The following is a 14,752-nucleotide window of genomic DNA, read 5'->3' as shown; positions in this document are numbered from 1 at the left end:
CTGATTGCTATAACGAATCCGAATCCGATTTTTCTTGTCACTGAATGGAACATAAACGTTGGTGTACCGTTCGCAAAAACCAAAACAAAAGTAATCAAACGAGAACCGTAGACCGTGGTCGAATGAACAGAATCCCGATCACACCGATCGCTCTGACTTGGTATTTTCTTTTATCTTTCTTTACAGTGGCACCGCTCTCACCACTGAAAATGGCCGACTACAGACTGGCTTCCCTCGAGGAACTGAACCACGTGTGCATTAAGAAAATCGACCGGCCCACCGCGACTATACACATCACCGAGAACCCCATATCGGAGGCGGTCGTTTGCTAAATCCTCATTCGGAAAACCACCTCGCCGTTACCCCCATTGATCGTGTTCTCGAACGACACAAAAAGACAAAAAAAAAAATAAGAACAAGAAAAAAGAAACACACACAGAAAGAACGAAAAAAAAACAAAAAAAAAAAGAGACACGCAAAAATCGAGAGCAACGCGTCGAAAATCTCATCGAGGTTTCGTCCGGGCAACAATCGACGTGGCACTAAACCTTCTCCTTTCGGTTTTATCATACTTTTTCTCTTTTTATAGGTTTTGACGATTCCGTTAACTGTAACACCACCCTTTACACCCATCCCCATCTCTCCCCCAACCATCCTTTATTTATTAGATACCGTTAAGATTACGTAGAACCATTGTTTCGACGGGTACAAGACTCTATAGTTTTGGTTTTCCGTTGGTAGTCGGTATTACTTAAATAGTTTCTTACTTGTTTTCGCGTTTAAGAATTTACGTTTCACGATTCAGAATCGTTGTTTGTAAGTACAAGGAGAAGTAGGTGTTTTATTGATTGGATCACGTTGGATCGAGACCGACAACACGGTGTCTTTTACGGGACTTTTAAAACAAACCAGACAAAATTCGGATCGCAACCCGCGCAATTCATAATTTTAACTCGCAACGGCACTCTTTTGCGGTGACACACTCGAAGAATTTTTACTGTTGTTTACGGAATATCTTTGTTCACACGGAACAGCGTATTTTTTTAAACGAACAATACGAACGCCCCCACTACCGCCGCCACCACCACTACCACCGACACCACAAAACAACCGCCACCGCCCCCTGTCCTCACCTTCCTCCGTGTTTTAATAACAAAATTCGAGGATCGAAAACGTGGAATTGAGCAAAAAAAAAAAAAATATCGTAATAATAATGATCTTCAAACCAACAAAAACCATCGCATTCATCGGTGTTCGCGCAGTTTACGATTCTCGTGCAACGTGTCGGAGACAACGAAAAGATCATCGTTTTACATAAACGCGAATTTTAAAAAACGAACGAAACGTGCATAAAAAACGGGAAAAAAAGAAAAAAATACGAATAAACGAGCAGAGGAAAGAGACAGAGGCCAGCGGAGGTAACGTCACCGGCCTCGATGCTTTTGGATGATATCGGCACGGCCTGGCGATCGAACGTGCTCCCGTCTGGGAACTGTCACCGGCGTAGCTGGGACGAAAAAAAAAAACAAAAAACTGTGTTGCGAGTAAGAGGAACAATGTTTGGCAGCACTGCATCGTAGAGAAGCGCGCACTAATGCTTTCCGTGTTCATATGAGAGGCGAGAGAGGACGAATAGTAGGCGCAACAAGTAGGGGAGGCGTCGCTGCCGACACCGAACGCAGCCGATCGCGCGATTCTCCCCGGTTATTCGAGAGAATCTTTATTATCTCCGATTTGCGTGGGAGCGGAGACCTCCGGCGCTCGTTTTCCCACCTCGGCGATCCGAGCTGCCTAAGAAACGAGACTTCGAATAAGAAAACTTCTGCGTTTGTTACTCCGTCTTCGCGAACAGGTCGTTGCGATCGTTAGTCTAAACATCAGGCTGTCTATTTTTTTTGTTTTTCTTTTCGAGCACTTTCATTCACGTATTGCGTATGGTTGTAAACGATCGGAGGTTGTAACGCATGTACAAAGATGAAAATGTAAGAATCGTTCGCACGAGCGAAGATCATCCACTAATCTGTATTGTTCACTCTTTCTTGCTCAGTTTCGTCAGTCGATGGACGCCAAGGCAAACCAGAATGCTACGAGGAAGATATTTTTGTTAGTTATTTATAATTAACACGTTCGCTACCGGTATTCATGTAAACGTTCATTGAATATGTAAGCAAGCGAGTCCGTTGTTCTTCTTGTTGTATAGTGATGAGATTGTGTTTGCACCTTCCGGGGCAAAATAGCTACCAACAATGAAGACATTGGAAGCGTTATAACGTTTTCTTGTAACCTGTAAGTTGTCAACATTTTCTCGAGAAATGTCGTGTAACTTTATAAATTGTACTCGTTCTCGGATAGGTTTCATTAAAATATTTTTTAAAAATATTCGGTATATATATGCGTATATATATATAAAAACGCATCGACCATTTTCATTAGAACGTTGAAAATATTAACAGAAACGATGTAGCGGTGTTAGATGCACGTGATCCTGGAAGGGGGACCATGGCGGCGCGTGGGTGTAACGAATAATGGACCTAAAAAACGAATATCTTCACAGCCGACATACGATAAATCTATAAATTAATAACACCTGATTACGTTGAACCGATCACGACAATTTGTCCAACGTATAAACACTTGTTAGCGGTTTGTACGCGTTGTATTTCACAACGAAGATATAGGGAAAACTCTGCGATGCTTCAGAGTCCTATACTGCCCGAATTGATTGAAATTAACTAATTGACCAATCTTGTGGCAAGTAACATTTCTCTTAGCATTTCTTAGCTGAATAGATTGTATTGAACCCACCCCAGTGGGACTTGCTTGCACCTTTGTACAATACTTACTTTATCAAAATTGCCCCCCCCCCCCCTTTATGCCGTGAAGGTACTTTAAAGTACCATTTCCGTTAAAATGTCTGTACTAAGTGTGCTTGGGTTTGTTATAAAATTTTCGATCGAACTACCATGTATTCCAACTACTGAATCATTTAATGCAAAAATGGTGTGTGTCAATTTACGTCACCGATTTTTATTAGTGTGCAAAAAGAAATGGCTCTGAAAATTTTAAAAAATAGTTCAAGGCATAAAGGGCTAAACCGCGGTGTTCATTCAAACCGGTATGACGTCATCGAGACTTCTAGTAGCGAACGTGTTAATCGGAGCCGAAGCAGCTTTTGAATAACCGTGGAGAATAGCCTTCAGGAAAATTAGAGGTCGTCGCGTGCCGAGGTGGTCGAGGAGCTCGAATTCGCTCGCGACGAGCCTAAGTGCAATAGTGGTGCACATGGCGACGATCGGACAGTAGCGTTTACCGGCGAGAACAAGCCAAGGTAGGTATCGGCATTAGACGCGTCGAAGTATCCTTTCGATGGTCTCGCTTGTTCGTTGTTACACACAAAATGGTGAACGCAAAAGAGACAGAAAAAAAAAGAAACTAAGTAAGCCTAAAAAAAAAAAGAAACGCGTAAGAAAATCCGGCCGTGGTCGCGGCCGGCTCGTGTTCTCTCGGTAGGGAACTTCTTGTAGGCCTGCACGTGTGATAATGTGCTTCGTGTTAACAAAAAAGAGAAAAACGGAAAAAGATTACCAAAAAAGAAAAAGAACAAAAAAAGAGTAAGAGACAAAGGGAAACCCGTTCGAGGACACCGCGCGTTAACGTCCTCGGGCGCGTCGTTTCCCAGGAAGAGAGGCGTTTGTTTCCTCCGCGGGAGGAAGCGCTGGTTCGTTTGTTTGCGCTCGCGCGCCGTTCGCACCCTTTCCTTAATCCGAGGCGTTTTAGAGACAAAGTTGTAATTAGACGAGAAGGAGAGAGGCGTCCTCTCCGGGCGCGTGTGCTCGAATGGAGACGGAGAAGCGAGTGTGTGTGTTCGGAGAGCCTGCGAAAGAGTAGCGATCGAGGGTAGATAGTCGTTAAACGAAATAAAGAAGGCGAACGATAAACGATAACAAAAAAGAGACCGAAGAGGAGGAGGAAGAAGACGAAGAGACGAATAACAAAATGGGAGAGAGGAGCATCTGGTTCGGTACCTCAATACGGTTCTACACCGGGCTTCTTAAAGCCTTTAGCGTGATATGATAAGACGTGCCTGCTACATGATGTCGTACGTAGCTTTCGAAAAAAAAAAAAATGTTTCGCCGCCTTTAGTTTTCTATACCAGATGATTCCCGTGCGTCCCGGATTTTCCTTATTTTCGCGCGCCCTCTAGAACGAACCGTGCGGATACGCACGCTGCATTCATGGTACTAATCGCCACCGAAACACCCGTCGGACATCATCCGGAGAAACATGACGAACACTTCTCTGACATATCGGACGAACTATGGAGACCGGCGTCCATTTCAGTTACGCGCAGAACCGGTGCACGAATCTTTGCGATCTCACGTGTTCCGAGACGATAGAAAAACCAGAGAAATTTCGAATCCGGTTTATTTGCGGCTGTAGATCGGGCGCGGGCGGGGAGCTCTTCGGGAGCGCTCCGGATTGCCCCAGGGAGCAACGGGGGCAAACGAGGTCAGTTTTGCGCGGAAACTGTTCAACGTACCCTCTCTTTGTAGAATCTCCTCGAGTAGGACAGTGCCCCACGGGGCAATCGCCGCCTGTGCCTGTCGTAGATCTTCGGCAGACCGTTTTGGACAATGTAGTACGGCATTTACGACCATCAATGGCGTGTACTGTTGTGCGTTGTGCTGGCAAGGATAACTTTCCCTGATAAAAGAACAATAATTACCGATACCGATCGAGGGGTTGGCCGACACGCGCGAAAACACGACGAAAGTCAGGACGAAAGGACGTACCGTGGGACGTGGGTTTAATCGTTTCATGTAAAAGAGAGTTTATAAAAGAGCGAACTATATTCTAGATGTATACCTAATGGCGCGTTATTTAGACTACGGCAAATTGAGACAAGAATAATAGTCGACAGCTTAGTTGTTAGAAATGTTTGAGGCTCGGTTTTCGGGAGGATCGGAGGAATGCACGCATTAATCATTGCTAACGCGAGCGCTATAAGAGTAAACAAACCAAAACAAAAGCAAAACGACAAAAAAAAAGAAGAATTGAAGATAAAAATAAAATGAAGATGTAGCTTTTAAGGACCACCGACACCACCACCACCACTACCGCAAACAAACCACTACCATCTAACCCCTTCGTTTCCACTTGTCGCTCTTGGGACTGCATTATAGGAACATTCAAGAACGGATTAGGTCCACCGAGGTTCAACGGTCACGCGTTTTTCTCCTAGCCCATTAATTGCATTTGATTGAACATATCGTGAAGAATGTGTGATAACCAATGTAACGTGCACGCCCGTGCACGATCGTTCAAAGATAAAAGAATCGTGATCGTATCTTTCATTGAAGATTTTCAAGGTGACGCATATCATTAACGCTAATTTACGAATTGCATTCGTTATGATTCACGCGCGAAATTTCTATTGTATAAATTGTTCGAGGGACGGCCCGCGAATTCTCGTGTTCAAAGCGTTTCTATTCCAGGTGCTAACGGTGATTGAATGTCTATAACGCTCGACGGGCTCGCGAACCTTGTCGTTGGTTACGAAGGGTTTAAGAAAGAAAGAAAAAACGACAAAAACTATCCCATTTGCACACAATCGATCACTGAAAAGATGAAGAAAACGAAAACCAAACCGATAATCTGAAAACGCCACTGAAAAATCTCGCGAGAGGATGAACGATCCTTTCTTTCGTTTTTCCATCGGGTGCTACATGGAGTTTTTGCCTATGACGCAAAATTTTTCCGAATTCCTCGCGCAGAGAGTATCGTCATGATAGATCGTAGCGGAAATATGTTATTGAGAACAACTCAAAGTAAACAAGGTATAGTACAGTAAGCGAAATAAAACTTAGACGGAGCTTGAGTATACATATAAATATACAGGTTAAACAACACGTGCGCACCGAATATACATCTTGTTATTTATAATAAACGAATTGTGAAAAAAGAATTGCGCAGCATCTCGCACACTTCATTACCCCCTCTTTGTCCATACTTCCGTCAACGTCTCCTTTTATTCAGCACGGAATGTTTGTTAAGTGGATAGTATTAGTTTGTCTTCGACTACGAGAAATAAATTTCAGATAATAAATCGGTGTAAAAGAATTTCACTCGATCCCTCTATAATATTATTAACCCTTTACACTCGAAGCTATTTTAACTCCAAAATGAAACATTTCGTCCGACCTAGAATATTGCCCTTCTATATATTTTTTTTCATGTTATACATACGAAAATGGTGTAACTTATTCGTACAATAGCGAAATGTTTAGTAATTTATTAAATACAGGTAACCCTCCTACAACACGGTTTCGCTACCTGTACGTAACCCCCCTTTTTGTACTGGCTCTGGGTCTCATACAACACGGCATTTTCTTAGGAACCTATCTACCGTGTAATAGGAGGGTTACCTGTACAAACAAATTTAATAATGTAAAAAATATTTTGAATAATGATACACAGCAATTTTTAGTGGTGCCTTACAGGCACCGTTCGAGTGCTAGGGGTTAATATAAAGTTAGAGCTCTGTTATGATTTCGCAGACTTTTAACCCTTCAGTAGTTTTTTTAACTCTCGCCTGGCAGATGCCGGTTTCATTCGGGCCCATATGCGTGTGGCTCCAAAGTCGCGATCGTTCCAAGTCTGTAAACAATCGGACGTCAACACTCCCTACTCTTTTAGCTGTTTAGAAACGCACAGCGATCATTCCCCTATGCCTGTGACACCAAAGCCCGCGACCCCTCTCTGCTCCGACGGACGGTCGAGACCCATAGAACACATGGGTGTATCCCCACTCTCTAATCCCCCACAAATTTATAAAGCAAAGCTGGGCAAAAGTTAAATAAACCCATTTATTTGTTATTCGTGAATTTTGTAGCTCAGTTGTGCAGATTCCTGTGGGTCCGAATGGACCCGGTATCCGTCCTAAACCACCCTGCGAGGGTTAATGTGAACTGTAGAACTCCCGAAAAAATTGATCTCGAAAAAAAATCACTTAATGTTGATTCGCAATGATTGCGGAATGGCAATCTCCTTTACTTTGCAATATTAGAAACACTATGAAATTTAAGTAGTGACATCGACACTGACGAAACGATTAACCCCTTAACGCACAGTTTTTTTTTTTAAAAACCGGCCAAAAAAATCAATTTTTGATATACTGCGCTTTTGTTCCATGGAAAAAGGCTATATTTTATTCTTGAATAAATAAGTGTTATAGCTTACAATCCCATGTAAATGATAAATATCAATAAAACGATTTTTTTTTCTTTGCTTTCACATTGTTATTTTCAATTCTCGATTATATTCGAGTGTGAAAAATTATAGCAGCATAAAATACAACGCCACTCGAATTATCTCGAGTGTGCGCAGTTTGGCCTGTTTAGCGCGCTCGAACTAACTCGAGCGTACAAGTTAAGGGGTTAATCGTTCAAAACTAAAATATAGTTTCATACAGTGAAATATATAAAGGCAAAATTCGAAAAATTTCCATTAGAAAAAAACCTGACAGCTGTTTGCAATGTTCATATGGCTGTAATACGATTGCGGCAATAAACACATTCCCTCCAGTTCCCTTCGTATGCGAAAAAATTGCCTGACGAACACGTATCATGGTTCCTGGATGACATCTGGGATACACTGCGTCAGAAAGACATGCACAACGATTGAAAAGAATGAAAAAAGCAAACCGAGTAAGAAGTCCGTGGGGAAAGTGCATACAGACCCGGCATATTCGCGCGGGGAACCCGGCGGGCTGTCGTTGAGTCGCTGCCCTTGTTGCAAGATGTTTGTAAGTAAATACTACATACTAAGGACCACGCCAAAATCGAGAGGATAAAGGTAAAAATATAAAGAGAGAACAGTAGGCGGAGAAGGGCGGGATTACTCCCACCCTACATACACCTACGATCCCTGCACGCCGCGCTGCGCCGCCTCTCTGTCATGCGCAACACTACTGGTTTGAGAAAATTGAAGGGAATATAGTGGGGAAAATGCTATAGTCAGAACCTGAGTGACGTCACGAAGCTATACACTGCTCGTCCAGAAGACAGCCCAGGTGTACTATCTTTAATTTCTCAGTGACGCACGTAAAATTTTACGTTTGTGACGTATAACATCAAAACATTATGAGTTCAGAATATGCGGTTCGTTGAAAATAATTAAAAATATTATGACGTTTAGTATGTAACAAAAAAATTGTTTTATTTTAAGAAAAAAATGATAGTACATGTACAATAAGAAAATAATAATGAACAAAAATTTTAACTAACAATAATTACTTATCAAACATATATACTTATTTAATAATGGGTACATCCCCCTTTATGAAAATAAATAATAGAAATATTCTTTCTATTGTACGATTTGGTATCGATTTATATACTTTTTAGATATAATTTTGACTTAACGTATCCCATTCGGGTAGAATTGCATTTTTTAATTCTTGTACTTGTTGATACTGCTTTCCATTCGCGTATACGCCGCGAATAAGTTCTGCCCAGCAATTTTCAATAATATTAAGGTCCGGGGAGCGTGCAGGCCACGGCAAAACAGAGATATTATTTTCACTAAAATATGATTGGACCAATCTTGATTATTCTTTGACTAAATTTATATATTGGACACTATTCATTCTCCCATTGATTAACTTGATACTTGTCTTGCCGAAATAACCGATGCCGACCCAAACCATTACGCTGCCTCCTCCCATTTGTCGTCGAATTGCTGACATTGTCACTTTTCTTATGTCATGAAAATAATATTGGAACCCATCAGGACCATCCAGGTTAAATTTTTTTTCGTCCGAAAATAGTACCCTCTCCACTTCTTTTTCCAATGCACTCTTCCTTTTGCAAAGCGTAAACGTTCTGCTTTGTGTTTCGTTGTTAACGGAGGTTTCTTTTTCAATTTTAACCTCTTAATATTTTTGCAGGATAGTAGAACTCGACGAACACTTGAAACACTGGCACTAACACTAGATTTTTCCATTATTTGCTTCGTTGTTAACTGCGAGTTGGAAGCTACACGCAAAATGGCTCGCTTATCACGATCGGATAACGATGACGGCCGACCAGTACTTTTCTTTTTTCCATAATCTTCAACATTTTTTAAGAAATTGTGTATTACTTTACGACTTCTTTTTATTACTTTCAATATTTTCGCTACTGATAACTGTTGCTGTTTTAGTTCAAGAATTTGCTTTCTTCAGACTTGTTTAATTTTTTTCCATGTCCCATACTTACAAATTTATATAATATTGTGAGTTTTTCGTTGTTGTGTACAGACATCTACGACATTGTGACTCATTTCCAGCAAGCCGCATATTCTGAGCTCATAATGTTTTGATATTATACGTTACAGACGAAAAATTTGACATGCGTCATTGAGAAATTAAAGATAGCACACCTGGGCTATTTTTTTTACGAGGTGTGTAGTATACGCATGGCTTTAGAGAGCAGACTTTCCATAATAACAAAAATATTGCATGAACTATAGGCGAGGACCTTTTCATTCGTTGAAAGCATATTTTTGTATTTGTCATAAATCTCTAAATTTAACCGATTTGGACCGATGATTTGGTACTTTTATCCTCGTCAATCTTTTATCCAGCACGTTCCCTACAAAAACTGGCCGCGACCGGTACAAGCATACTCTACTTGTACTCACCGCTGAGAAGATATCGTATGAATAAAAATTTCTCCCGACTTGCAGACTCACCTTTTCTTCACCCTTGCAGATCCCGGGAAAAACATGTCTGCTGTTCTTCGCGCGATGCTGATACACCGGTCCTCCCGCTTCTCAGTAATTAGATTAAAAATCGAGATTGACTCAGCTTTTTCTCGCAATCTCGCAGTTCATATTTTCCATTTGCGCAGCGATAGTTCGTTTTCTAATAAAAAAACAGGAGAAATACATTTCGCTCATCTTTTTCACAGAAACATGATATCGCAAAGTAACTGCAATCGGTCACAAAAATATTTACAAATAACACGCGAATCGAAATCTATTTTTGATGGACACTTTTTAGCTTATTCCACTATAAAACAAGTTTTTATTTACTTTTTACTTTGCAAATCTAGAATTCTATGCGAAATGTGTTTGCCAATGGATTAGTGTCAATAGTTTATCTAATCAGTATTTATGACATGTATCCATTGGGGTATTGCGTTAGTACAATTTTTATCGGGATGATCGCGTGTTTCCCATTTTCGCCACGGTTTGCAGCTCTCTTCTACAGTCTCCAGTTTCTTCCAAGAGGCGCGGTTGCACATACGCACGTACTCTAGGTGCGTGCCATGGCGCGTCGAGAAACCAGTCTCCGATGATTTTTGCGACGATGAAACAGCTACTGTCTTCAAGGAATCGACAGGACCGTATATGCCTACATGTCCTACCTGCTTCGATGGACAATGACCTTATGCGATTGATTCTTAACCGCCAATGATTTCAAATTGCGCTACCGTCTATATAACTCAGCTATAGTTAATGCTGCGAGTAGCGAACAGTCAACGCGACTGATCCGGGATTTCGATTAGCTCCTATTGTATTCATTTTTGAATCAATTTGTTTAACAATCCAAATTGGATCGAAAGAAACGTCAAGAATGCAGGACCAACCCTTGTGTAGGCAACCAGACTGTACAAGTGTCTCTAAAACGTCGCTTTTAAATAAAAAGCTATAGACCTTGTGAGTGAGTTTCTATTTTGAAATTACAAATCAATGTAACAATGGCCATAAAGCGTGGGTATTCAAAGCAGTTTAACGAAGTGTTTAAAACAGCATAAAATACAACAAACGATCACCTGAATGCTCGGTGGCTTATGCTAGGAGTAAACGTATCCTTAGAGCGCCGACATTGACCAAAAATTTCTGGCCGGAACATGTTCTTTCCAATTCCGCCGGGCATGGAAAGCGAAGGTAACGAATTCGGTGAAAAAGCGAGCAGAAATACAGTGAGTGTAAAAAGTATTCGTACACCTCTTGTACGCTTAAAAAACCATGTATTTCTCTATGCAATTGCACACATGTTTATAAAACGAAACATAACTGTAATTGTTATATATTTTAACTACATACTGTCATATAAATATACTTGAAAAAGTTTAACGTTAACGAGAAAAATTAGAAAGTATGAGAAGTGTTTCTAAATTGGCACGCAAAAAGTATTCGTACAGGTACTAGAATGTACTTGAAAGGCGTCCGATGTTGTATATTATGGTTTAGCGGGACCCGACAAATAATCAGACGGGGTCTTTGATGCATAGTCTAGTGGCAACCTTCTGCAAAACCAGTCAATTTTTGTAACATTCGGTAAAATGGGTTGTAAAGGTAAGGAAACTAGTGAGACTGAAAGACAAATTATTATACAATCGATACAATCGATATGGTGAACGAAAACCCAATAAAAATAAAGCGAAATCTGGTCGCTCTCGAAAACTTAGTTCACGCGATGAACGTTTTATAGTGCGTGAAATAAAAACAAATCCTAAAATTAGTGCCCCTAAGATCGCTGCTCAGCTTGCAAACAACGCTGGAGTAAGTGTATGTGCCAGCACTATTCGTAATTGTTTACGAAATCATGAATAACACGGCCGAGTTGCTCGCAAGAAGTATTTCGTAAATGCCGCAAATAGAAAGAAGAGACTAGATTTCGCGGAAGATAATATTAAGGGGGCCGGCAGGGTTTGAAATCCATATACGTATGCATGGGTCAAAACCTTTTCAAACTATCGCTTCAATATTGCAATGAGCAGTTTAGAAGTGGTCAATTGTGTTTCCTAAAAGTCCAATTTATGTCTGTATAGAGCCCAAATTGCGAATTTCTACCTCATCGTGGAGTAATTTGTAATATTCGGCAGAAAATTCGAATTCTGAAGCAAATATGACGTCACAAGATGGCTGCCGCTGAAAGATTCTCTTAATTACAAGAGATTTAGAGTTCGTATCGAAAAAAGGACTCTATACAGACATAGCAAAGACATGTACAAACACGGTGGTATGCATTTTTAATTGATTACTTACTTATTTAAGACATAAAATGTCTAGAAAAAAGGCACAGGATAACATAGCGTGACATTCAAGGCCAAATGCGTGCCGGCCCCCTTAATAAGCCTATCGAGTTTTTGCGAAAAGTCATATTTACTGACGAAAGTAAATTTAATGTTTTTAGCTGTGATGGCAAGTGTACGGTCTGGAGGAAGAAAAGTACAGAGCTACAAAAAGAAAATCTACGTCCCACAGTAAAACACGGCAGAGGTTCGGTCATGGTTTGGGGTTGTATGAGTGCTGCATGGAGTGGGGTCATTACACTTCATCGAGGGAATCATGGACCAGAAAATATACCTAAACATATTAAAAACCCATATTGTAAGTAGTGCAGAAAAAATGGGTATAAAAGACAGCTTTATCTTCACTCAAGACAATGACCCCAAACATACAGCACGCAACACAAGAGAGTGGTTGCTTTATAACACACCAGAATATTTGAAAACACCTCCGCAATCACCGGATATTAATCCGATCGAAAATTTATGGAATCTGCTTGATAAAAAAATCCGAACCGGGCATATTTCAAGTAAAGAACAATTAAAACTTTCTCTTCAAAAGGAATGGTGCAATATTACACACGAAATCAGATCCAATTTAGTGGATTCAATGCCAAGAAGACTGGACACAATTATACAGTCGAAAGGCTATCCAACGAAATATTAATTTAATTTATTTTCGCAAATTATAACCCGTTTATTGCTAAATTTGTTACGTGTGAGAATACTTTTTGCGTGCTAATGTTGAGAGACTCCAGACTGTTTTTAATATACCTCATTAACGTTAACTTTTCGTTAATTTATATATGTCACATTTTGTAGTTGAAACATATAATAATCGTAATTGTGTTTTTGTTTTATAAAAAAAATGTACAATTACATAAAGAAATACACTCGCCGAAATTTCTATAAAGTCATCGTCATTTTCATAGATATTTTTAAAATATTACAATTTCTGTTGCTTTATCGTATCTGGCCTTGTGCTTTGTTGACACTCTGATAGAAGGACCGCGCACTCAAGACCGCATTGTTTACTATTTACGTTTTTTTTAATTATTTCTGCGTGGTGCAGAACACAAGTGCGAAGTTTCTATAAAGTCACTTAGTGTTTCTCTGGATTCTGAGCAGAGAACTACGGGAAATTGCAAACATTCTAAAAGTATTAGTTTTAGAACTCATAGAAATCCTGTTTTTTATAATTTGATTCGCGTGTAGTATAATGCCGAGAGGAAAAGTACTAACAATTGAAGAAAAAGCATCGATCGATGCTTATAAAAATATGGGCTGCTCTAATCGCGCAATTGCTAAGAAAATTAATCGGTCATATACTGTGATTAATAATTATATCAATTTACGCGAAAATTACGGAAAAAATCATTTTAAAGGTGGTAATAAAAAATTGTCAAAGAGACAACATTCATTATTAATGAGGTCTGCGGCTAAGGAAACGAAAAATGCAGCACAATTGCGAGCTGAATTGGAGCTCCCAGTAACAAGAAGACGTGTGCAACAACTTTTAAATTATTCTGGGCAATTTGTGTGGACAAAAATGCAACGTAAACCAGGCCTTAAAGAAACACATAAACAGGCCCGTCTTGATTTCGCACGGGCACACATGTCCTGGACGAAAGAGTGGGAGTCTGTCATTTTTTCAGATGAGAAAAAATTTAATTTGGATGGGCCTGATGGCTGTAAATATTATTGGCATGATCTGAGAAATGAGAAAAGTGTGACAATGAGTCGTAACTTTGGCGGTGGTTCCCTAATGATATGGGCTGCGTTCAAAGCTGACAAAAGGACTCCAGTGTGTTTCATAAAACACAAAATGAATTCTGAAAATTATACGGATTTGTTAGACATGGTTCTAATACCCTTTACAGAAAATATTGAAGATGACAATTTTATTTATCAGCAAGATAATGCTGCAGTGCACGCGTCGAAGCACACAAAGCAGTGGCTTCTTGAAAGAAATATCAATGTTTTGCTATGGCCTGCTTGTTCTCCGGACATAAATCTTATTGAAAATGTTTGGGGTATCATTGCGCGACATGTTTATAAAAACTGCAAACAATACAACTCCATTAGCGAACTAAGGGATACGGTGACTGAAGCATGGGCGTCTGTTAAAACAGAAACGCTACAAAAGTTAGTTTCGTCAATGCCCAATCGCATTTTTAATGTAATTCAAAAAAATGGAGGTTACACTAAATATTAAAATAGATATAATAAAAAAACAATTGTTAATTTCAACTTTATCCGTATAAAACGAAACTGACATTATAGAAATTTCGCAGTCTGTTCTGTGTAAAATTATATTTTTGTTTTCTTTTATCAATAAATGTTATACTTATGTTTTTAAATCGGCGTGTATGCTTTCTTTATGTAATCCCGAAATGCTACCAAATACAAATTTTTCATTGGTAATGGTATAATTATAAGAATTCATTACAAAACACAGTGACTTTATAGAAATTTCGGCGAGTGTATATGGTTTTCAAAAGCTATAAGAGGTGTACGAATACTTTTTGCACTCAATGTACATGTTTCTAACCTGTGCGTGGCAAATCGAAAAATCTGAGATTTTGCTCGCGCCAGTGACACTTTCATCGGATCGGAGCCGCTTATCGGTTCGTCGATCGTCGGCGTCGTTCGTAAATCCTCGGCGAGCGTGGCCGGCGCGCCACCTGCCGCCG

General features: G+C 40.0%; 1 protein-coding gene across 11 annotated transcripts in view; it reads left to right on the top strand.

Moving 5' to 3' along the window:
- Positions 1 to 5,967, top strand: part of Mesk2 (misexpression suppressor of KSR 2) — an 80,820-nt gene extending 74,853 nt beyond the window's left edge. For 8 of the 11 annotated variants that reach the window (XM_076791263.1, XM_076791271.1, XM_076791265.1 and 5 more), the window contains one exon: positions 187 to 5,967. In XM_076791263.1, the coding sequence (XP_076647378.1) occupies positions 187 to 332 (146 nt within the window). In that variant the 3' untranslated portion in view covers positions 333 to 5,967. The remainder of the gene's footprint in view (positions 1 to 186) is intronic. The other 3 variants (XR_013082597.1, XR_013082598.1, XM_076791268.1) reach the window with 3 other exon arrangements.
- The last annotated feature ends 8,785 nt before the right edge of the window (positions 5,968 to 14,752 follow it).

This window comes from Halictus rubicundus, chromosome 7 (genome assembly GCF_050948215.1).
Source record: "Halictus rubicundus isolate RS-2024b chromosome 7, iyHalRubi1_principal, whole genome shotgun sequence".
Lineage (NCBI taxonomy): Eukaryota > Metazoa > Arthropoda > Insecta > Hymenoptera > Halictidae > Halictus > Halictus rubicundus.
Note: the sequence above shows the minus strand (reverse complement) of the source record. Positions and strands in the feature narration are given on the sequence as shown.